The sequence below is a fragment of the Galeopterus variegatus genome, unplaced genomic scaffold (genome assembly GCF_000696425.1).
Source record: "Galeopterus variegatus unplaced genomic scaffold, G_variegatus-3.0.2 Scaffold1136, whole genome shotgun sequence".
Classification (NCBI taxonomy): domain Eukaryota; kingdom Metazoa; phylum Chordata; class Mammalia; order Dermoptera; family Cynocephalidae; genus Galeopterus; species Galeopterus variegatus.
In genome coordinates this window covers 101,791-125,658 of record NW_007727247.1, presented here as the reverse complement: position 1 = coordinate 125,658, position 23,868 = coordinate 101,791, and the positions used below count along the sequence as shown (strand labels likewise).

The following is a 23,868-nucleotide window of genomic DNA, read 5'->3' as shown; positions in this document are numbered from 1 at the left end:
TTTTTTGTCCTTTTTTGAGACCGGCCGCCCTGTGCTCAGCCAGTGAGCGCTGTGAGCGCACCAGTCATCCCTATATAGGATCCGAACCCATGGCGGGAGTGCTGCTGCGCTCCCAGTGCCGCACTCCCCCGAGTGCGCCACGGGCTCGGCCCTGTGTGTTTCAAGAAAGTTTCTTGACAGAGTGTTGCCAACAAAAGCACTGCCTGTGAGACCTGTCTCTGAGTGGTGAAGAGCTCTAGCCCAGAACCCCAAAGCGCTAGATTCAAATCCAATCTGTCATTGTTTGCTGTGAGACCTTGGGCAAGTCATTTAACCTCTGTGTGCTTCACTTTCCTCATCCGTAAATCTGCACACACAGCACAAAGATTGGTACAACTGGGAATTCTGATGGGGGTGGACCTCTGCAGACTGCTAGGCACTCAGTGGGCTGTTACTAATGGGGGCCGCCATCTCTGCATCTGCACCTCTGGTGTTTTCTTCTTGCCTTTTCTGTAAAGCCTATTTTTTGGCTTTGCCACCAGGGAAACAAAACTTCTGAACTCCTCAAATGCCTCTCTCCCAGAGCCTTGCCTTGCTTTCCCTCAAGCCAAAGACAGGCTGAGCTATAAGGTTGTGTCCTGGCCTGCCTCCGTCCATGGTGGGCTGCTTGACACTGGGGTGGAGCTGAGTGAGTAACTGCCTGGGCTGGGGGTGCCCAGCTTCAGGGCTGCTACACAGTCCCCAGACGGTGTGTCAATGTGTCAGTAGTAGCATCAACTAGCAGCTCAGCTGCAGCAGCTCCCGGAAGCTTGTATTTTCCTCTAAAAACATCCTGTCCTGAGGGGCGTTCACCTCAAAGGGGAGGAAGGAAAATGCAAGTAAACGAATGCACAGAAACCACTGAAGGCCATGGGCCAGGTCACCCAGCTCAGTGGAGCTGTGCTAGCTCCGAGGGTGCCTCAGGGCCGGGCTGGGCCTAGAGCAGGCCTGTGGTTTGCCAAGGCTGCGTGCAGGGACTCCAGTCCTCACCTCCGTTGTGGCAGGTCTCGTTATCTGATGTCAAGGCCAGGCGGTTGGTGGACTGGCCACACGCACCTGGCAGGCCTCTGTGCAACCATGGGAACAACCTTGTGCTGACAGGTGGGACTGAAGCGTCCTGGTCTAGGAGGGTGTGGTCCAGCCATCCTCAAGCCCTTCCAGCTCAGCTGGCCATGCAGCCACGGCTCTGTGCACTGTGGTGGGTGTCTGGCACAAGGCATCCGGCATGCTGTGGGCAGGGAGCTTGTGGGCCGTCTTCTGGAGAGCACCATGTCCTGGGCAGCAGGGCCCAGAGCGGGGGCTGGGGATGAAATGGCATGAGCAAGGGCTCCTCCAACCTGGTCTCCTTGGCCCTGCTGGGATATATCTGCAGAGGCGGGGTCGACAGGGACCCACAATCAAGGCCCAGTCAATATGCAAGTGAGTCCCCTTTGTAAGTTCTGGGGTTCTACCTCCTTCTGGGAAGTTCATTCTCATGGTCCCAGGTCTCGGGGAATGTCCCACTCAGCAACTGGCCAGCCTTCTCAGCACTTAAGCACCATTGGTGATAGATGGAGGATCCCCAGCTTTAGACACAGAGGCCTGGAGGAGCGGTGGGCCCCAGTACTGGGAGAGAAGCCCCCAGGAACTGATCAGGGCCAGAGTGGATGCCCAGTTCCTGGAGCCTGGCTGGGGGTTGATGAGCCTGGCTCCCAGCCATGCAGGGAAGAGAAGTGAGAACTGGAGGGGACCTTTTGAGCACAGCCACCATTGGGGTTGTATGGGGCAGCTGGGCCAAGGGGCTGAAACCAGCCTGTACTGTGCTTCCCAAGCCAGGTGCCCTGGCCAGAAGAAGGTGCTTTTTCTAATTAGCACAAAGATACCAAATGAACTAATGGTAGCCCTGATTTTAACTGTCTGGTCATTCTGACTCCCAAAGTATCGCAGGTAGGAAGGGATGGGGAATAGAAGGAGATCAAAGTGTCACAGGTGCCTAGTAGGATGTCCCCTGACTCCATGTAGTGGCCCCTGCTCCTCCCAGACTCTTAACCTTTGTGCTGTTGTGAGCCTGTGCCCAGCCCCAGCCAGGGTGCTTTATCCAGTGTTGCCACATTCTCCCTAAACACTGGTTCACACTGGGCCCCCTTTCCACCCACACTGCTAGAGCCCAACTTAGAGGGCCCAACTATAAAGTTATTCAATAAAAACAGTGCAGGACACAATCCCATACCAGAGAAAGGGCAGGAGGACAGACAAGTAAACAGGCAGCTACGGTGTAGCAGGGTCAGTGCTGCAGTGGGGAGCAGGGAGGTGATGGTAGGAAAGAAGGAAGTCTCACTTATGTGCGGACTGAATGATGAGCAGGAATTGGCCAAGCCAAGTGGTTGAAGAACACTTCAGGCAGAGGCAACAGCACAGCCCTCAGAGCCAGCAGCCCCAGTGGCTGGAGCACAGAGTGAGAGGAGGGGAGCTGACGCGGTGGCTGTCTGGAATCACTGAAGACCTTAGGACCCACAAAGCGGCCTTGGCACTGACCTGGTGGAGGGCTGTGTGACTGTAGGCAACTTTGTCACCGGCTTGAGCCTTGTTTCCCACAGGCGTGAAATGGTAAGGATATATAATGCCTGCCTCAAATGGGTTGTCCCATGTGGCATTTATGTTACTCAGTTTCACCTCTGTGCACTTGGCAAGCAGAACAATGACCACAGCAATGGCCTACCTTTCTGTCTAGTCAACCTCTGCCTGAGAAGGAGCATGAGGCCAAGGCATGGATCTGCCATTCCTTCCATGGGCTTTTCCCCAAGGGCCTCTCCCCAGCTCTGGAGCAGGCAGTGGAACCACCTTTTGCCTGAGGGCCAGATGAATGGGTGGGGGCATGGAGAGGCTCTGGGGGCACGAGGAATTCTAGAGGTCTTCATTCAACAAGTCTTTAGTGAACATCTGCTGAATTCAGAGCCTGGAGAGACAGAGATGACTAATAAGCAGACTGCCCTCCGAGACCCCAGGCAGACCTCTGCCTGCGGGGCTGGCAGCACCCCCACCCAGGTCACAGGCCTTTCCATGGAGGTGACCTTAGACTGAGGTCAGGATGAGAAGGAGCCAGACTAGCAAAGAGCAGGAGTACGTATGGAAAGTGTGGGAGGAAGGAAGAAGGGGCGGGTAACGGCGCCAAGGCAGAGAAGAGCTGGGCGCCTGGGTGGAAGAGGAGGAGGCTGGGCATGGCTGTTTATGGCTGTGCAATGGTGAATGTGGGAGATGTGGCTCGAGCCTTGGGAGCCATGTCCACTATCACCATCAGGCAGACTCCCTGTGCCAGTGGTCCTGGCAGGCAGGCAGGCAGGTGTGGCTGGAATGCTCTCATCCCAGGTGTCCCAGAACCTGCTGGAGCATTTGTTAGGGTCAGTGAAGCACTGGCTCAGGTAATCCTAACCAGCTAGACTGGAGAAGGGAAAGACTAGGTTTAAGACTGGGACAGCCTCCCTCTGGTCTTCCCTTGTTCTGTCCACAATACCATAGGGGCTTTGCAGTATAGTGGGTAGCATCCCAGCTCTGCCACTTACTAGCTGTGTGGCCTTGTGCCTCAGTTTCCTCACCTGTCAAATGGGGATAGTAATCGTACCTGTATTATAGGTTTGTTTTAGGAGTGTCTGGGTTGAATTGTGTAAGGTGCCCAGAACTGTGCCTGGCACATGGTAAACATTCAGCTGTTATTAGCAGATGCTGTTCTCTCAGCCTAGAAAATTCTTTGTGTGGCACATAGTAGGAGCTCAGTAAATACACGGATTGAACATGTATGTCAATAGTGATCAACTGAGAATCCTGGTACATTGGGGGGTGCTTCTCCTGGCACAGTCCCCCGCCTGGGAGGGCCTCCTATGCTTCCCCCACATCCTCAGGCTTAAGGCCAGAGGAAACGGCAACTTTCTTCTCTGGGAAAGTGTTATGGGGCTCAAACGTTTGGGGGTTTTCAGAGTCAACCGTCAGAGGCGAGGGAGTTTCTCTGCTGGCGGTGACAAGGGCTCTCAGCGTGCACACAGCCTGTGAGCAGACCGCTGCGGTCTGCAGAGAAAATGCCGACTATGTTTATTTTTCACCTAGGCCTGCAGGAAGTGGGGGGGCCAGCTGGGGGGTTGGGGGGCACAAGCTCAACTTCAGAGTTGAGGAGACCTACCTCAGGAGTCCCCCATTTCCACCTTCTCCTGCCCTGGCCCCCTTCCTGGCTCCAGCCTTCTGAACAAGAGGAGGGCATGCTGGAGCACCAGAGTGAGGAATTTCTAGCCACCGGCTAACAAAAATATCTCAGATGGATGAGGAGCACCTTGGGGAAGCGTGGGGAAGTCTGAGCAATGCAGTAGCAGGAAGAGCCACTTCTGCTGGAAGTGAGCCCTGTCACCAGGCATCTAGCATGAGGCTGGACAAGCACTGGCAGGGACAGAAGGGATGACATTCAGGGTAGCCCTAAGAGGGCCACAGGCTGGTGGGGGAGGCAGAAGGGGCTCAGTCAAAGGCAGAGACCGGGATCTGGGGTGCCTGATCAAGGAGTACGGGCTGCTATTATCATTCATGCGTTTGTACATTCACCATGCTTTGAGCACTTACTGTGTACCCAGCTCTGTGCTTGGTACTCTGCCCTCAGAGGTAAAAGAGATGAGGTTGTGCCGTTGATGTGCTCAGGGCCTGGTGGGGACAATCAACCCAGGCCTGCCTCCTTTCCTTGCGGGGCTGGGCACAGTCATCATGAAGAAGGGGGGAGGAGAGAAGGGGAACTTCAGTCACTGGGCTCCCCATACACATGCCAGGCCCCAGGCGACCCCAGCCTGTTGTCTGGGCAGCCTGGCCCTGGGACAGCCTTGTGCTAAGGCCCTGGAGCGGGACGTTCCACCAGCTGAGGGGGGCATGGGGCACTGGGCCCTGTGCCAGGCAGTTCCCCCTGGCTACCACCACCAGGCATGGAGGGGCTGGGGAGTGAGGCTAAGAGGCAGCCTGTGTGAATGTGGGAAGGACCGGCCAGGCCCTAGTGCCCTGCCCCAGAGCCCTGGCCACCCCAGGGCCTCCAGCTACCAGTGGGTTTTCTGCCCCACCCTGCCTACCCAGCACTTCTCCTGTGGTTTGGCTGCAGAATCTTGTTTAATGAGGCTTTTCCCCAGTTCCCAGGGAAGGCTGGTGGACAGGATGGGCCCACTGCCCACTAGGCACACCCCCTATTGTCCCTGTCACATGCACACAGAGCAGGCCAGCAGCTAAGGCTGAGCTTCATTCTCTCTGAGGTTTCCTAGGCCCAGCCAGAGATGTGCGGCAACCTAGGGCTCAGGTAGTAAAGCTGGACTTCAACTAGGCCCAGCATGGCCAAAGAGGGCCAACTCTGGCCTTCTCAGGCAGGAGGGCTCTCCAGGGCTTCCCGTCCAAAGCTGGCCCTCCCCAGGGAGGGTAGTTTACTGAGAAACCTGCTGTAGAGCCACCCTCTCACTGCCTTGGAGTAGAAGCTCCCAACTGCAGGCAAGTGGAGACTCTGGGACTGTCTTCCTAGAGCTGGCATCTTGGACCCTGGGCTCTGCTCCTAAGGCTTTCCAGGGTAAGAGCTGCCTACTCTGCCAGCCAGGCCTATAGTCAGTTCTGAGCGACGAAAAGCCAGAGCCAAGACTGGATGGCAGGGCCTTCTCTGAAGAAAGAGCTTAGACTCAAAAGCCCCCTGGTTCTGTAGGGATTTATGGAGGGTGTTTATCCCACCTGTTGGGCTGGGACTCCAGACATCTGTGCCCATAGACAGTGAATCGTGGAATGCTTTCTGCCAGGGTCCAGTGTTCCTGAAGGAATGGGCCCTGAGGCTCAGTATCCCTGCCCCAGCAGCCACAAGGCCTGGTCAGGATTGATGCTGTCTGGCTACCACTGTCTAGGATAAAAAGGCCCCCAGGGTTTCCAAAAAAATTCCTATTTATTTTAATAGACCCTGGGTTCCCACTCCCCAAAACTGTAGGACAAAGCAGGATTTTTGCATCTGTGGCCAGTGAGGTGGGTATGACTGATATTCTCACCCCCATCTTACAAAAGGATAAACTTCAGGCCCAGAGAAGGGACGAGACTGGCCCAGGATCCTATAGTGAAAAGGTCAATGAAAAGGTCAGCAGGCCTAGAGCTGGGCTTCCCAACCTACTTCACATCACGGCACACTTAAAAAACTATCAATGAGTAAATGGAGAAGGATGCTGGAGGCTGAAGCACCCATGGGAAGTCCTGGGCATCGTAAGCAAGGAGGACAGTAGAAGAAGCTGGGGTCTAATCACACAGAGCTTTGTAGGCCCCAGAGAAGGAGACACACTGAGGGCCACACTTTAGGCAGAGGACTGACATGATCTGATTTATGTGGCTGCTGCATGGAGGACTGGACGAGGGGGCAGGAGAGAAGCAGGGGTCCAGGGAGGAGGCTGCTGCAGTCGTCCAGCTGAGAACTGATGGTGAGAGACAGGCAGGAAGGAAGATGTGGCTGGATTCTAGATATATTTTGAAGATACAGCCTTAGGATTTGCTGACAAATTGGATGTGGGGGGTGAGAGAAAGAGAAGAGACAGGATGATTCCGAGGTTTTTTGGTCTGAGCAACTGCAAGGATGTAGTTGCCATTAACTGAGGAGGATGATGGACAGGAAGGTTTCGGGCAGGAAGTCAAAGGTTCTGACTTTGATATGTTGAATTTAGAGGGCATCTTAGACTTCTGAGTAGAGTTGAATAGGCATTTGGTGAAGTTCTTAGAAGTGGAGAAGTGGGGGCTGGAGATAGAAACGGGGAGTCATCAGAGGAAGATGTTTAAAGCCTTAAGCCTGGATGAGAGGAAGAGGATGAGGAGCCAGAAACAGAGCCAAGAAGGGGTGCCCCATGAGGGTGGAGGAAATTCAGGTGAATGTGGCATTCTGAAAGCCAAGTGAAGAAACTATTTCAAAGAGGAGGGAGAAATCAGTTGTGTCTGATGCTGACAAGAGGTCGAGTAAAGTGAAGACTAAGAATTGACCACTGAGTTCAGGATTTTGGAAGTCACTGGGTACCTTGACAAGAGTTATCTGATGGAGGGAGGGGGCAAGAGACTGGCTGGGTTAAAGAGAGAATGCAAGCTGAGGACCAGAGGCAGTGAATGGGGACATTAGTCTGCTGAGGTTTCTGAAAAGAGGAGTAAGACATGAGCTGGTAGCTGGGGGAGGATTTACAGACGGGAGAAATGACAGTCTGTTTGTACCCTGGTGGGAATGAGACTGGGCTTGCAAAGTGCTTGGCATAGTGGCTGGCATGTGGCAGGTACTCAGTACCTGAAGGATTTTACATGAATCCACATACCTGACAGCTGACATGGCCCTCTCCACGTTCCCCCACCTGCCACCAATTAGGATGTCAACTCCTGTCTACCTGAGGACAGAAGGAAACCTGGGTAGCCCTGTTGTGTAAGGTGCCTCCTGGTGGACAGAAGGATGAGCAGGGGATGACAAGTGGTAGTGTCAGCACCTTCCCCAAAACCTGAGGGGAAGGGTGTAGCTTGTAGCCTGGAGGCAGGAATGCAAGGAACTATCACAGGCCAAGGCTGCTGCTGGGAGCTGTGGCAGCCTGTGTCCAGTTGGGAGCTTCATGCCTGGGCTACTACAGTGAAACTGAAACCCAACCAACCTCCTCTAGCCTCGTCCTGGACCCCAATAGCCAAGTGCCAAGGGACCTGTGCCAGGCCTTATCACCATGTGGTTTGCTAACCCTCCTGAGACCTGGGGATGAAGGGATCATGAACCCCATTCATTACCAGGAGAGGAAGATCTTAATGAGTCTGGATTTAATTCACCTTGTGGGGAATTTTACCCACAGAACAACGTGGGAAGGAGCACAGGCCACAACCTCTCATTACTGTCTTGTCCCAAAGATGTCCCCTCTTTCTTTTGTGCCATGGGTCAGAGATCACTCATCAATGCTCCCTGCCAGCAGCATCCCTACAGATGGACTTTTCTGAGTAGGAAGCTGAGCCTCAGTTGTGGATGATGTCTCCAGGGCCCTGGCTGGCACAGGCGTACACAGAGGATATACAGAGCTGGGCCTTGGCCCTGGCAGCGACTCCCTGTGGCTGGGTTCCTTCCCAGCAAGCTGACTGAGTCATCTCACAACACAGAGCCATCTGACTAGTGTGAAAAGTAAGAGTCCTGTGGTGCTGAGGAAACAGGAAGTGCAGGGGATGGGTTAGGGGACTGAGGGGGGCCCTTCCCTGTGTCAGCAGATCCTGTTAGGCCTGAGGTGGGACAGAGACTCAGGACCCCCAACCTAGGTGCTGGAGGAAGAGCAAAGAGAGCTCCAAGCTGTCCTGGGGTAGGGCAGGTCCTCAGACCATTACCCTCTGTCTGGGGCTGGAAGCTGTGAGTAGCCCCCCAGACAGGCTGTTGGACCTCAGAGAAATGGGGGGATCTTTGAGACTGCAAAGCCAGGAAGGGTTTCCTGGACAGGGGAGATGCACCTCCTAGAACTGAGTGCCCAGAAAGAATGAGAGGCTCTCTGGGAGGTAGGACTGTTTGGGCAAAGTCTGAGGGACCTGTGGGCAGGAGGGCAGGCCCACTGGACATAGGGTGCCTTATATGGTGCCCCCCTCCCTGAGGCCTGTGGTTTTAACCACCACCACTTTTCTCTGACAGCTGGGCTGCCTGCACACAGCTTATTGGGCCCCTGCCTGTATGCACACCCCCAACTCCTGTGCCTTTCTCCCTTAGGACTCCCTAAATTACCCACTCTCCTTCTCACTTTTCAGCACAACAAGGCCAGTCAGCCCCCCCATGGCATCCCCCAACTCTCTCCTCTCTACGAACATTTCAGCAGCCCACACCCCACACCTGCACCTGCGGACATCAGCCAGAAACAAGGTACGGGCCTGGGATGGGGAGGGACCCAGTGAGACCAGAGCCTGAGAGCCAAATCCCTGGCTTCTGAGACTACGTAACTGGGCCCATTTTGCAACTTGTGAACCTGGGGCTGTGCAAACCGAGGACCCAAAGAAAATGCCAGAAAGAGGGACTGGGAGATCTGAGGACAGCAGAGGGCTGGAGGAGGTGGTACCAGGAAAAAATCTGAAGGATTCAGGTTGAGGTAGGAGCCTAAATCTGTGGGTGACCCCCAGTGCCAGTATGGGAGCAAGCATCTGTGCATTGCTGATAACTGTAATTCTTGTAGCCTTTCCCTCCCCCAGTAAGAAAATGGAAAGTGGTGGTTGTGATGGCTGATTCACCTCAGTCTAAGGCAAAGTCATTCTGAAATCCGCCATTGGCTGCTGTGGGAAACCAGCTGACTCAATCCTGGGGGGCGGGTGGAGCCCTGGCTCTCCAGGCCAGGCTCTCCTAGACCAGGGGGCCTGCTTCTTGCCCAGAAGGCCAGGCCAGAGCCTCCATCAGAGAGGTCCTAATTGCAGACCAGCCGTGGATCAGAGAGTGGTGAAGCCTGGCCTCCCACCCGAGTGCCTCCAACTCTGCCTACTGGCTAATTGGTGTCCTTAGGCAAGTCACCCAGCCCCTTGGCCTGTGGTTCCCTTGCCTGTCCCATGCACTATTATCAGACTGGGATAGTTCTGAACAAATCAATTTATATCTAGTCTTCCAGCAAAAGGAGGTGGGACCTTAAAGGTCCTTGTAGGAGGCTCTAAGATGCTGTAACTGCTACAGTGGTCCCCAGGTCAGTCTAGCCCACTTACTTGGCCCCTCTTCACTGCAGGAGCTCACAGACCTCTGCAGACCCCTGACCTCTCTGGCTTCTACTCTCTGACCTCAGGCAGCATGGGACAGCTCCCCCACACTGTGAGCTGGTGAGTGTGGGCCTAGTGGGAAAGGGGCACCATGCACTGGTTGGATTAGTACCTGCCTTTCCATTTTCCTCCTCTATCCTTCCATGCTGAGCACCCTGCTGCCAGCACTGTAGATACCAGGAGCTGACCAGAAACTTTATCCCAACCTGGCTCTGAGCTAGGGGTCCTTGTGGCCTCCTGGCCTGTAAACATTCCCCAGGTGGCTTGACATACTCTCTTTGGGGAGGCAGGGTAGCTGGCTTCTGGCCCTGCCCTATCACAGCTGAACTCTCCCTGAATGTCTAAGAGACTTGGTCTCCTGGTCCCCTTGGATGGGAGAACTATGGCCTGCTCAGTGACCTCCAGAGTCATATAAGTATGTGAGGAAGCAAAGGTAGGCCTGAGCAATGAGGTGACAGCATGCTGCTCCTCAGCTTCCTGGTGGCAGGGTGATACTTCCTGCTGGCCTCCATGCCTGCTGCCAGTTGGTCCCTTCCCTGGCTGAGCTGCTTGATCGACAGGGTGTTTTCTTTCCCCTGTGGTGCCTGCCTGACCAGCCTGTGTGGAGGGTCTATAAGCCTGGGCCAGGAAAAGACAGCCTGGACCCCCAAGTCAGTAGGCCTGACTGTGGGCCAAAGGGCCTGTCCTCAGCTGGAATTGGGCTTTGGCAGGCTAGTTGGCCCTTTACTCATCAACCACAGTGTGACCTGGGCAGGTCTCTAGCTTTTCAGGACTAGGGCAGTCACCCAACAGCAGGAAAGCTTGGCTTCTCAGTAAGGTAGGGCAGCCAGAGGCCCAACCTGGGGCCCACTTGCCCTTTATCCATGTTTAGCACACTCCTCTATTTCCAGATTTTTCTTGGACAAAGGTCTGTTCTGAATACAAATCAGGACTACCCCCATGAGTACCCCCAGGATCAAAGTGGGATGAGAGTGTTCAGAGCCCTGCCTGACTGGTCCAGGCCAGGGTTCCTGGAAGCAAATCTCTGGGCCAGCCTCTCAAAAGCCTCCCCTAGGCCAGAAGCTCCAAAGACTGAAAGACTTGAGCCTTGAGGAGATACTTGTCCATCAAGGCTCTTCTGAGGCAACTTCAGGCACAGTGGAGGGGGAGCCCTATGCTCTTGGCTCCCACCAGGTAGCACTTGGCTGCCAGGAGAGAAGTGAGGGTATTTTAGCCCTCTCTGCACTGAGCCCTGCTGTGTGCCAGGCAGGGTTCAGGGCACTAGCAAAGCACTACTTAAGCTGAACGATCCTTAAGTCCCTGCCTTCTCAGAACCCAGTCTACCTAGTGGGCCATCCAGGCAAGAAGCAAGACGTTACAGGGCATTGTTAGCAGTGCTTTTTGATCGGGGACTGTAGGAGCCCAGAGGGGTGCATCATCCAGCTTGGGATCTTAGAGCTTTTGGGAGAAAGGGTCACTTAGCCAAGCAAGATCAGAAAGATAAACAGGAGTTGAAGCACGCAAAGTGGTGTAGAAGAGCAATACAGACAGCATCAACAGTGGGTACAAAGGGCCTAGGACAGGTATCCACTCTGTATTGCTAAGGAAATTTAGGAGGCAGGCTGGATGGGCCCGGGGGCCTGCTAAACAGAGCCCCAGGAGAAGATGGTCATTTCCATCCCTTAAGCACCAGTGCAAACACATAGCGGGAAATAGGTGCAGCACAAGTTGCCCCCTGGTGGCAGATGCTTGAAACACACTGGAGTGGTCCCAGCAGAGGCCCATCTGTCTTACACCATAGGTCAGGCTGAGCAACGTAGGGGAGTCTTTCCCCTTGTCTGGCCAGCAGCCAGACTGCTAACAGCTATCTCTCCCAACCACAGGCCCAGCCCTCCTCTCTACCCCCTGTCCCCTTCCTGCGGATATAGGCAGCACTTCCCTGCCCCCACTGCAGCCCCTGGCGCCCCCTACCCCAGGTGAGTCCCCTACCCAGCAGCCAAGCCAGCCTTCTGCTTCCTGTTGCCCAGGCTTCAGTGCCCACACAAGGCCATGCCCAGGCCAGTGCTTGCCCTGTGTTAGTCATTTGTCCATCTGTCCGTCTGTCATTCTACAGCCCTCTGCTGCCCTGCACCTGAGAGCAAAGCTAGTAGGAGTGCAAGAGGCCTCAGCCCAGGCCACATTGTGTAGCAGAGCACCACAGAGCAGTCAGGACAGTGTATGCTCATGTGGCTCAGCCTGTGTGCGATGTGCATGCACTCACCTCTGTTCTGCATCCCTACTGGGGGAAGGGCAGCTCAGGAGGACTCTCCCTGAGCTCTGTCCACGCTGAGGCAGAACCTTTTACATAAAGGTGTCCCCAAACTTTGGCATTTTAGGGGCTGCGTGCTCAGGGATCCCATACCCGTGCAAGCAGCAAGGGGCAGAATAGTGTCCACAGAATAGAAAGTGAAGTGTGAGGTGTGTGTGCATCTCTCTTCCCTTAGCTCACTCCCTCAGTAACAGACCTAGTGCTACATATGCAACAGCAAGGAATTTGACAGACATTTCCAGCCCTACTGGTGCTCACAGCCCAAGATGGAAGGTATAGACACAACACCAGCAGCTGAATGGGTCAGCTGGGTGATGGGGAAGCCCTAAGGGACCCTAACCAGGCCTGATGGATCAGGGAGAGCTTCATGGAAAGGGTGACATCTCCTGAGAGAGGGGGAAAAAGGAAACAGTAGCAGTTGGGGCTGGCTTGGGGTGGGGAGTGATGGGAAGCAGGGGAGTAGAAAAGGGGCTAGAAATTTCAGCAGGGATGCCCATATGCAGGCCTATGCAGGCTGCACGGAGGAGCCTGGGTTTTATTCTACAGGTAGTGGGGGAATTTTATCAGGAGCAGGCCAGGAGCATTAGGTGTTTTTAAAAGGTCTCTCTAACTTGTGTGGAGAGAGGCCTGGAGGGGTCAAGCAGGAAAGTGAGAAGGTCCACAGAGTAGCCACAGGCTCCTGAGGCTGGGTTGGTGGGGGCAGGAGTAAGGAGAAGACAGATTCAAAAGCTTTTTGGGACTTATTTTGTAACTACCTCAATGGCATATATGTAGATTTTTGCAGTGTGTCTGTGTAATGTGTTGGGAGCAGGTATTTGTATGTACCTCTGTGTATTTGTGTCCTCATGTACTGTGCCGGGTCCTCTGTGCATGTCCAAAGGTCTGGCCCATAATTCCTAGCTCAGTGTTAACTCTCCTTCTGCCTCCAGGTTTACCCACCCATCCTTGATGCTAGGCTCCAGTGTACCTGGTCACCCTGCAGCCATCCCCCACCCAGCCATTGTGCCCCCCTCAGGGAAGCAGGAGCTGCAGCCCTATGACCGCAGCCTGTGAGTGAAAAGACATGCGACTGAGGGGCAGAAGCGGGGGGCAAGAAAGTGTGGGATGGGCAGGTGAACAGAACTGTTCATCAGTCAGGACACACAAGCCTTCTACCAAGCCCACCGCCTGATGCCTGGCAGCTCCAACCCTGCCAGTAGGCCCCTAGCCAAGCTGTCTTGTGGCTCTGGCTACTGACCACTACATTTTTTGATCCTCAGAAACAGGAGGGGGTAGGTGGGATGGGAAACAAGGATTTTGTTTGTGCCAAGAGGGGCGGGGCTGAGAAGTCCTTACACATGCTTTTACCACTTGGCTGTAGTATTCCTGTAAGGAAGTTACTTAGCTCTGCTCACTCATTTTGGGGCAGCTAAAGATTCTATTTATAAAACCCTGGTATCATACATTTATGCTCACACTGGACCCACACTAGAGAAGGGTGGTGGCTTCCAGTGGGCACTGGGGGGGCTCCTGAGCTATCTGGATATGTGCCCCTCAGAAAGACACAGGCCGAGTCCAAGGCAGAGAAGGAGGCCAAGAAGCCAACCATCAAGAAGCCCCTCAATGCCTTCATGCTGTACATGAAGGAGATGAGAGCCAAGGTCATCGCAGAGTGCACACTCAAAGAGAGTGCTGCCATCAACCAGATCCTGGGCCGCAGGGTGAGACCATGGGCAGGTGGGCTGGCAGGGATGATCCCTGGCCACCTTCACCCTGGGTATAGCCTGCTGACTCCCTGACGCACACTAATATGCCCCCCTTCCCTGTTGCAGTGGCATGCGCTGTCGCGGGAAGAACAGGCCAAGTATTACGAGTTGGCCCGCAAGGAGAGGCAGCTGCACATGCAACTATACCCAGGCTGGTCGGCACGGGACAACTACGTGAGTGGCCAGTGACACATAGCAGAGGCGGGTAGGGGAACCTTTGCAATACCATGCCCCAGGCTACAATCTCAGCTGGGAAGGCACAACTAGCCTACCATGGCTAACTCAGAAGAGGCCAAGCCAGGGGAACTGCCCACATCCTTTTCTCCACTCTAAGAGTGCACTCACGCATGGGGTTGTTGCCTAATATCTGATTGGACCACATGGGTAGAAGGGGCCTGGAAGTCACCTCCCTCCATTCAAATTGGAGACCAGATTAGGAGGAGGAGACACCCCTAAATGCACCCCATGGAAGCCTAGCGAGACTGCAGTCAAGAAACTCCATAGCCCCAAGGTAGGAAGGGCCTATATGCCCAGAATCCCAGGGGCAGCCAGGCTAGGCATCAGGCAGCAGATATCCCAGCATCAACCTCCCAGATCTGAGCATCCCTCTTTTTGTTCCCTGCAGGGAAAGAAGAAGAGGAGGTCAAGGGAAAAGCACCAAGAATCCACCACAGGTGAGATGGAGGCTCAGCAGTAGTGGAGGCTCCTCTCCATGCTCCTATTTCAAAAGCAGCCCTGCTCTGGCCCAGAGGGAGGGGCACAGTAATCCAGGAACCTTTTGAGCCTGGGCCCTCTGAAAACAAGGCCTGCATGTCACAAGTCAAATCCCCATGCAAGGAACAGCTATACTAAGTCCCAGGGAAGACCAGTTGAAGCCAATTCTTGTAGCAGGTGGTGTGTTCCCCTGGCCAATCCCACCTCAGTTGGTAGCACTGCTCACAGCTAACCTCTACTAGAGAAGCTAGTTAGGAACTGACTGTATGGTTTGATGCTTAACCCAAACAATGCATCTTGTCTAGTTCTGCTGAGATAGGGAGTGGGTTGTCCAGGTGGAGGCTGAGCCAGGCCCCATACCTAGGCCTAGTAGTCACACAGCCTGCTGGATGGTGCCTGGCAATGTCTCTGTCATCACCACTACCACCCACCCCCATTTCCCATGGCAGTACCAAGTGCTCTGTGTAGAGGACCCAGGGAGCTCACATACTGCTATAGGCCTCCTTCTTGTGAGTGAATTCCTTCCCCCAACTCTGATAATTCAGACTCTACATCCATGACTTTCACATTGGCTAGGACTGGGACAGGGCAGAGTCCCCAGCCCTTTCTCTGAGGTAAGAAATGGGCCCGTCTTTCCATCTGGTAGTGTGTAGAATAGGTATAAACTAGCCTTAGCTTGAGCCCTTGAGGGCATACGGGTCAGGCAGAATGAAAAAAAGAAAAAACTGGATAAAATGGGCAGGGAGTTGGGAAGAGGTGGGCAGCCCTAAGGCAGAAGAGGCTAGATCCCCATGAAACCCCCTGGGTTCTTCTGCAATCTCCATGCTGCAAGGGGCCCTATAAGCCACAGAGAGGAGCCAGCCTGAGAGGACCTGCCCACCCCACCATTCCTCCCACTGCCTCTACTGCCCAGCTGGGTGCCCACCTTTCCTGATACCTTGCTCTGGGCCTAGGGTACCCACTGGGGCTGGCTGTGCCATGGAGAGGCCCACTCTGCCTATGGGGGCTGTGGGGTGTCTGTAACTGGCTAACACTGATGTTACCTCTTCTTTCTGGGCCCTGTTCTGCCCTGCTGCCTGCCTGCTCGCCCTCTGCCCTGCTCTGCCCCTCTGTTATGGCTGTGAGCAGACCCTGGCTCGCCTAAGAAATGCCGTGCTCGCTTTGGCCTCAACCAGCAGACGGATTGGTGTGGTCCGTGCAGGTGGGTTCGTCCCCACCACTATTCTCCCTTTGCTTCAAGCTGCTTCCCTGATTCTGCACATGTTCTGCTGGGCTTGCAGACCTCTCCTTTGGCCCCTCAGCCCCCTAGCATACCCAGAATATTGGGGAACCCACATCTCTTAATGGGAGTGAACGCTGAACACAGCTTGTGAAGATGATCACTTGGGTCTAGGTGGAAAGAGGAGTGGAGAGTGAGAGAATGTTCTAGAAGGAAAGGAAAGGCAGACTCAAGAAGGTGGCTCTGGTGCCAGCCAGGCCTAGCAGGTCCTCAGCAGACAAATCTCTCACATACCACTCAGGTGGCTGGAGCCCCTGCTCCCAGGCCTCAAAGGTTCCGTCAATTCTTCCTCAAGTTAGGATCCCTGCCTGTACCATCTTGAGACCTTAAATCTGAGAAAAACAAGGTGATGACAGTAGAGAACCACCTGAATAACCTTGTGGCCAGGCTGCCATGTGACTTGCTATCTTGCAACTACTGAGACCAGAGGGGTGGAGAGGTTGGGGGAGAGGAGCAGAGGTACTCTTGGGCTGTCTTAGCCAAAGGGCCCTGTGGCACCAAGCCTGTGTGTTTCACCATACAAAAGAGAAATACTTGTGGCTGTGAAAAGGTTTATCCACCCAGTGGTTTAAAGTTGCCTCATTTAGGTTCAAGCCAGGCCTGGCAGGGCCAAAGCTGAGGGTACTCCAGGCAGTAAAGTCACTGGCTTTAAGGAATGGCCCCTCAGTATGCCTACCATGTTCCCTGTTCAAGGGCAAGAAGGAATTGGGGGGGTGGGGTGTACACATGCACATGCACCCAAGTATGCATGCACAATGGGAAACAACCCTGTCCTCAGAGGAGATCCTATTCCATCCATTCTGTGCTACTCATGTACAAATTGTGTCCCAGAGAACTCCAGGATGGTAATAGACAAGAAGTCACTGTCCATTTCTTCTTCCCTGAGCCCAGTCTTGAGGACTGGGATTGCTTAGTCAAGAAGCCACAGGCATTGCCGTCCCTTGCCTTAATGTAGATCTGAGCCCCAGGAACACATATGAAGCAGAAGCTCAAAGGCCCAGACTAGAAGATGGCATCCACAGGCCTAGCTACAAAAGGTCCCTGTGCCACCTTGTGGCTGTTCTGGGAACTGCACTTGTCCTAGGTCTGGACCAGGCCCAGCAGAGTTTCAGTGCAGATTCAGGTCTGAGGACACAGGTTATATCACCCAAGTCATGGGGAGAGAGGACAGGTGGTAGCCAGGCCTGTGCAAGGACAGCATTTTTTGGTTGTGGTGTATGACTATGAATTCACCCTCTGTTTACAGATAACTCTCTTCACTATTCCTAGGAGGAAAAAGAAATGCATTCGGTACTTACCCGGAGAAGGCCGCTGCCCCAGCCCCGTTCCTTCCGATGACAGTGCTCTAGGCTGCCCTGGGTGCCCAGCTCCCCAGGACTCACCCTCATACTTTCTGCTGCCCCACTTCCCCACAGAACTGCTTGCTAGCCCTGCGGAGCCAGCACCTACATCCCCAGGTCTCTCCGCTGCTCTCAGCCTCCCAGCCCCTGGGCCCCCACAGGCCCCCTGCAGCATCCTGCAGAGTACACAGGTACAGCAACAGGAATCTCAGACACAGGCGGCCTAGCATGCACAGGACACCTGGCCTCCTCCAGGGACCCACTCCCTGACAAGAGGAAGTGACAGTGGCCCAAATCACATGGAGACTGGCCAGAGGCCCTGTTAACTCCTTCTCAGGGTCCAGACCCTAAGGATTTCAGAGTCAGCACAACTTCTGCCTAAACCTGAGGCCATCAATTCAAACTGCGCCAAGTGGTGGGAATAAGAATCTGTGTTGATGTGTCACCTCATTAAGGCATCCCTGTGCCTATGGCAGCCTGCCTCTATTCTTTTTATCTGTCTTGCTATCCCAATGCTCCTGCTGCTCTTGCTTTTCTGTTATAGGGCACAGATGGGCTGGACTGAGCCCAGCTACCTTGTCTACCCTTGCCTCCCCTGTCCCCCACTGCCACACTCTCCCCATAACAGACACTTCTTCATGGACCAAGAATGAGCTGGTTTATCAAACAACATGTGAGCATAATCACAACCACAAAGCTCAAGATGACAATGCTTCTCTTAAAGGAATGGAGAAGCTCTGTTTACAGCAAACCAGCTGCCACTCATAAGCTGGACCAGAGGAAGCCTCTTACCATGTTCTCAGGAGCTTGCAAGAAAAGGAGGGAATGGACTAGATTAAGTTTAGGCCTGTCAACCTAGGCAACAGAAATAACTTGACACTACCCTATCAGGCAAGTGTGGGTGGTGGGCGTATCTGGCTCTAGTCCAAATTACTTGGACATGTTTCCTGAGAAACTCACTAACCTAAAAAAGCCTTGATATCAAGGCCCCAGGCCTGTCACTAGCAGCTGCAGCCAACAGTCCAAAGAAGTCATGGTCCAAGTCTGTTGCGGATCCCTCCCTATTCAGAGAGCCTTTTTCACAGTTCCATTTCCAGGTCACCATGTCAGTCTAGTCAGCTCTTGGGCAGCTGTGAGAGGGCAAATCCAAAACCTAATGACAGCCAGACCCTATCTTCCAGCATTCAAACCAGGCTAGCTTCAGTTTCCATATGGAGCTGCAGGAAGGAGGACCACTGCAACAAAAGCAAGGAGCCCAGAGGGAAAACCTCTAGTGGTGGACACTGGATTTTCACCAGTCTACTCTGACCCATTTTTGAGCCAGCTTCAACCCTGAGCCTTGAAAAACAAGTCTTTTTTTAATTTAACTTTGTTTCTGCCTCCTCACTGTACATAGCCTGAATCCAAAGAAAAAGGGCTGTCCATGTACTCACATCCCTCAAAAGCCTTTAGTTCCTACTTTAGCTACTGGTTTCTCAGAATCCAAAGATCATGTATTCTAGTGTAGCCTTGCAAAAAGTTTCGAGAAAAAAGGACTAGTGTTCGAAATATTTTTGTATTGTTAATGCATCATCACAAAAAAATGTTTTAAAGAATAAAGATACTTTTTACTGGGTTTGTTTTTCAAAGACTGACCCTAAGAATAAGTTGTTTCAGTAACAGCATGATACTCCCTTTTCTTCTCTGCAATCAAGAAACTTGGGATTTATTCCCTATTATGGTACACATTTCTAAGACTTCCAACCTACAGAAGCCAGAGGTTACCTTTATCTCCCCTAAAGGATTTTGGGCTCTGCCCCACCCCAGAGAGCTGGGCTCATGCTAGGTATAAGCTCCCATTCCAAGCCTTGTTCTTAATCCCCCAATCCTCTGACTCCACAACTGATGCAGGCCAGCCTTCTCTCCAGTGCTCATGAGAATAAATGAGTTGGAAACTGCCATCCAGAGACCCTGAAAAGACAATCCAACCTGAAATAGGTGTGTATGACCACTAGGCTCCATTTTCCTCTGAGGGCAGAATGTGAAAACAAACACTCCACAACTGCAGATCCTATTTCAAGGAAAGCAAGAACAAAGGGTCTTTTAAAACCTGGTATCATAAAATCCTAAAAAGGATATCTTAATAGCACCCTTTCTTCCCAAAGGCTCTGTTAAGGCACTTGAAGCATTTTTCTTATTTTCGTACAACACCTCTGAAGTTTGATAAATCTACAGTCTACTTTTTACATGGCAGTTTCCACCACCTTAGAGTATACTGCTAATTTCCTGCGACCTATCACGAATGTAAAAGTTGTCATAAAACCACCTCAATAGGTCAATCATTAGATAACAAATGTTGGGCAAGAATTTTTTCACAAGGGACAGGCACTGGGCCACCATCATGCATTGTAATTTTCATTGAGTTATATTTTTGGATTTTATGTTTAAAAATATTTCTAAATAAAGTCATCTTCCAGAGTAGTGTCTATCTAAAATAGGCCACTGGAAGTTGTAATCCCAAACTTCTTTCTGAAAGGGTGCTAAAAGGAGACCATTCTCTAGACAGCTGTCCCATTTTGAAGAATTCCACTCTGGCTACTGGCCTGGTTGTTTCAAAAACTACATTCTAACCAAAGCTTATGCAAGACTGGGTTGCTGCATCTGATTTGGTGTCTCATTAGAATATACCAGGTACATGAACAATATACCTTTTGTGTATATGAGGGTAGACAGGGTGGGGGTGGGGACATTGGCAACTTCGTTAAAATCAGACAAGCCTTGAAAAAAAAAAAAAAAATGACTTCAAAAAGGAAACAAATCCTCTGTCACATTCCCATGAGGCCACAGGGTGACTTAAGATTGCAGCCCAAATTCAATTTAAATATACCAATCCCCCCTCACTGCCAGCCAAGAAGCAACCCTGCATTCTGAAACATCATAGGACAAGAGACCTTAGCCTCCCTTACACATTCCCAGACATCTGATAGACTTGCAACTCACTTGAAATATAGATCTTGGCACTCGTGACTTGCCTGAAATATAGATCTTGACCCCCTCCCCTGCTGCAGCTGCTCCACATCCTGTGCTCAGTGGATATGGTAAGGACTGAGCCCTAGCGCAGTAGCAGGGCTTTCCCATGTCTCCCAATTTGAAGGTGTTTTACCCTTTTATATGAAGCTCTGTGGCAAGACTCTCTTCAAACTATAACTATCTTTTGAAGGGCTCCATTTTCTCAAGCTCCTTTGGGCTGTGGAGCTCCAAGCTGATTCAGAAGCACTGCTGCCTAGCTCTGTTCAATGTACAATAAAAAGGAAAGCCACAAGTAGAGGGAAGCAGAATGGTTCTTTACATTCTGTTCTAGAGAGGAAGAAAGAAAATTAGCTCCTGCATCCGTTTCTAGGAAAGCAAACACAGAACAGGCAAGTGTAACAAGGCCATGTTAAACTTCTAATTGCCAGGCCTGTGCATCAAAGTAGACTATAAAACCCAAAACTATAACTGGCTTTTCTTTGCGGTTAGAAAGGCTGCTTTAGCATGACACTCTCTCAGATCTCTTTACAGCTTTCTTAAAGCTCTTCAGGGCTCTGAAGGACTGTGAAACAGAGCTACCCCTCCAAGTAGACCCTGGTTCCTATGTTGTATTAACTCCTCCAATTCCAACTACTGTGATCATCTTGTTCCATATCTCAAATCCCCCTTAATTCAGGCTCCTGAGCTCTCTCATGACTAACAGACCTTTACTGGTCTACTTGTCCAAAACTGGCAGTAGGCATCTGAGAAAAGCCCCAACTTCACTACTCAAATGGCAGGGAGTTTTAAAACAGAGTAGATGGTGAGGATGGTCCCATACTCAGTCCCACAGAATAAAAACCTAGCTCAGGTCAGGAAGGATTTTCAAGCTATTATAAGACAGCATAGTGATCAGGCACAGAGTTAACTGGAAAGGACAAACTGTCCTGGGAGTAAGACCATCCTATCCTTAGCAATCCTCACAATTTAGGTCACTAGCAATACAAGGTAAGGGATGGTTCACTTCTGAAAATGAGACAGCAGCTGTGAATTATATGGGAGACAGTTATCAGTCCCAGCTGACACTTCATGTTCACTAGGGGCTCTGGATTCCTTTTTCATTCAGGTGTCCTCTCATTCTTTTATCTGAAGCCTTGTTCTTTCAGGCATGTGCAGTCAATGTCAGGCAGCAGAGGGGAAGAAATAGAAGAGAAGAGAAAGAGCTAGGTTCTACCAAAAAAAAGTCCACTCTGGAAATCCTCTTGAATAGTTTCCTCAGAGTACAGCTCTACCCCTTTTAGTATGCCTCCTGGGACAGAAAATTCTGCAAAGTATTTGTAGCAAGTAAGAGTTAGAGGTTGTATAATGGGACACTCGGGACAAATATGAATTTTCACCAAACAGGTGGGAGGTATTGAAAATGAGAGCACTTTTATGAAACAAGATGATCATCAAAGTAAAAGCAGAGGCTGGCTAGATGCTCAGTAAATGCTTCCTGAAAATTTAAAGTTGAGAGGTGTCAGAAGGTCAGGAGAACAACAGATGTGGAAGCAGATAGACACTGCTGTAAGCAGCTACATTCCTCCCACAAAGTGCCTCTCAGTACTGGCACACAGACCAGATGTAGCCAACGGTGCGTAACACTGCAGGCAAGTAATGACATACAAATATGTCATTCATGAATTAACAAATTATCAGTCAAACTAAGTCCCACATTGGAAATCTATCAAACAAGAATACCTTCAACATCTTTATGCCACCAACAATGCTCATCTCCACTGACAGCTCAGCAGGAAGAACAGAATACCCCTGACCCTGCTTACGTGTACAGACAGCTCAATCTTGGACCAAGGGACATGTTCTAAACTACGTCTTATACCATACTTCATCTTGAGATGCACACCAGTTAATTCATTCTCTTTGCCATCGGAGGTAGTAATTTTTAATAACAGTAAATAAGAAAAAGTCATCAAGACTCTAGTTGTAAAACCCCTAACATACCGAAGACTGGTTTAGATCAATACAAAGAGAACATTTAGTTCAAAAACTGCCTTGCCTGATGTGGGTCTGATGAATACTCTGGTGACATTTCACCGAAGTACTGTCACCAATCTGGCCCCAATTTCCCTTTCTAGTCTATACTCTCAGGGAAGTGGACTGACACCCAACCTTCTGCTGCTAGTTCCAGACTGAGCACTGCTTTCCCTCTAACTGTGGTATCCCTTTCCCCCCAACCAAATCCAACTTAACTTCTGAAACCAAATTAGTTGCTCTTCACGGAATCTCTCCATCCTTTATCATCCTTCCATACCTTTATCTCCCATTTGCTCATTAATCTTATTCTGTCTAGGAACATTTTTAGTAGAGTTCCTCATCCCCTTCCAGCAACCATGTGTTACACTTCCTACAAAGAAGAAGCCCAAAGCTACACTTTAGGGATTCAACCATTTCATAGGCTTTCCATTCACTTGCCACCTACTCCCTTATTCTCAACTACTTTCCTAGCTATAAATCAGTTATTCACACAAATCCAGATAATTGAAGATTTTATTTATCTATTTATTTATTTTTTCCCTTTTTGTCTTTTTTTTACTGACCGGCAACGGGATCGCAACCCTCAGTGTTGCGCCCACACCGCGCTCAGCCAGTGAGCGGGAACCGGTCTCCACATGGGATCCGAACCCTCAGCGGGAGCGCTGCTGCACTCCCAAGCGGCGCACTCTCCAGTGTGCCACCGGGCCAGCCCGAAGATTTTATTTTTAAATGCTGCAACAACTTTGAAGGGGGAACATTTACTTGGTTGATTCCTTCTCACCTGAATGTATACCAAGCTTTAGAAAAAAATCAAAAAGATCTTCAAATGTAAGTGGTGGCAATCAAAAGTTAAGCTTCCAAAGATGAGTAAGATTCTGATGGCCATGTATAAAGGGTGCTCAGAGCAAGAGGTTTGCTCTTTCCCGGCAGAAACTACTGCACATTCCCAAAATGCCTTATTGAGAGCCTAGGCAACTTAAAATTAAAATTTCTTTTTAAAATTAGAAAGAATTTAGGGCCGGCCTGTGGCTCACTTGGGAGAGTGCGGTGCTGATAACACCAAGGCCACGGGTTCGGATCCCTATATAGGGATGGCCAGTTGGCTTACTTGGGAGAGTGTGGTGCTGACAACACAAAGTCAAGGGTTAAGATCCCCTTACCAGTCATCTTTTAAAAGAAAAATAAAATAAGAATTTAAAAATTAGACATTTAAAATTTTTAAAAATTTAATCTAAAAATTTTTTTAAATTGAAAAGTTAACTTTTTTAAATTATAAATTTTTTAAAATTAAAAATTTTACAATTTAAGAATTAAAAATTTCTCGGCTGGCTGGTTAGCTCAGTTGGGTAGAGCATGGTGCTGACAACACCAAGTCCAGGGTTTGATATCTATACTGGCCAGCTGCCAAAAAAAAATTTTTTTTTTAATTAAAAATTTCTTTTTAACACCAAGGTCAAGGGTTCAGTATCCCAGTACCAGAGAGTCACCAAAAAAGAAACAAATTCTTTTGATGTTGGGATCAGAAAATAGACCACAGGATTGGCCAATTTTTAAGTAAACTGAAAAATCATGTGGTTTGGAATATCTGCCTGCCTTAAGTCACGTGCCCATAATGAGTCACTGTTATTCTCCTTCCTCCGCAGGCTAGTTCAAGAAAAAGATAGGTATTACTACGATGACTTGCTACAGGGCTATGGTTACCAATAAATCCACCAAGTCAAAATATAGATCTTGCTTAAT

General features: G+C 51.1%; 1 protein-coding gene across 3 annotated transcripts in view; it reads left to right on the top strand.

Moving 5' to 3' along the window:
- TCF7 (transcription factor 7 (T-cell specific, HMG-box)) overlaps positions 1–18,736 on the top strand; it is a 31,822-nt gene extending 13,086 nt beyond the window's left edge. The window contains exons 2-9 of one of the 3 annotated variants that reach the window (XM_008575112.1): positions 8,758–8,869; positions 9,711–9,801; positions 12,958–13,077; positions 13,566–13,728; positions 13,840–13,947; positions 14,399–14,447; positions 15,616–15,688; positions 17,036–18,736. In XM_008575112.1, coding sequence (XP_008573334.1) covers positions 8,758–8,869; positions 9,711–9,801; positions 12,958–13,077; positions 13,566–13,728; positions 13,840–13,947; positions 14,399–14,447; positions 15,616–15,688; positions 17,036–17,333 — 1,014 coding nt within the window. In that variant the 3' untranslated portion in view covers positions 17,334–18,736. Of the gene's footprint in view, positions 1–8,757; positions 8,870–9,710; positions 9,802–12,957; positions 13,078–13,565; positions 13,729–13,839; positions 13,948–14,398; positions 14,448–15,615; positions 15,689–17,012 lie in introns of all 3 variants that reach the window. The other 2 variants (XM_008575110.1, XM_008575111.1) reach the window with 2 other exon arrangements.
- The last annotated feature ends 5,132 nt before the right edge of the window (positions 18,737–23,868 follow it).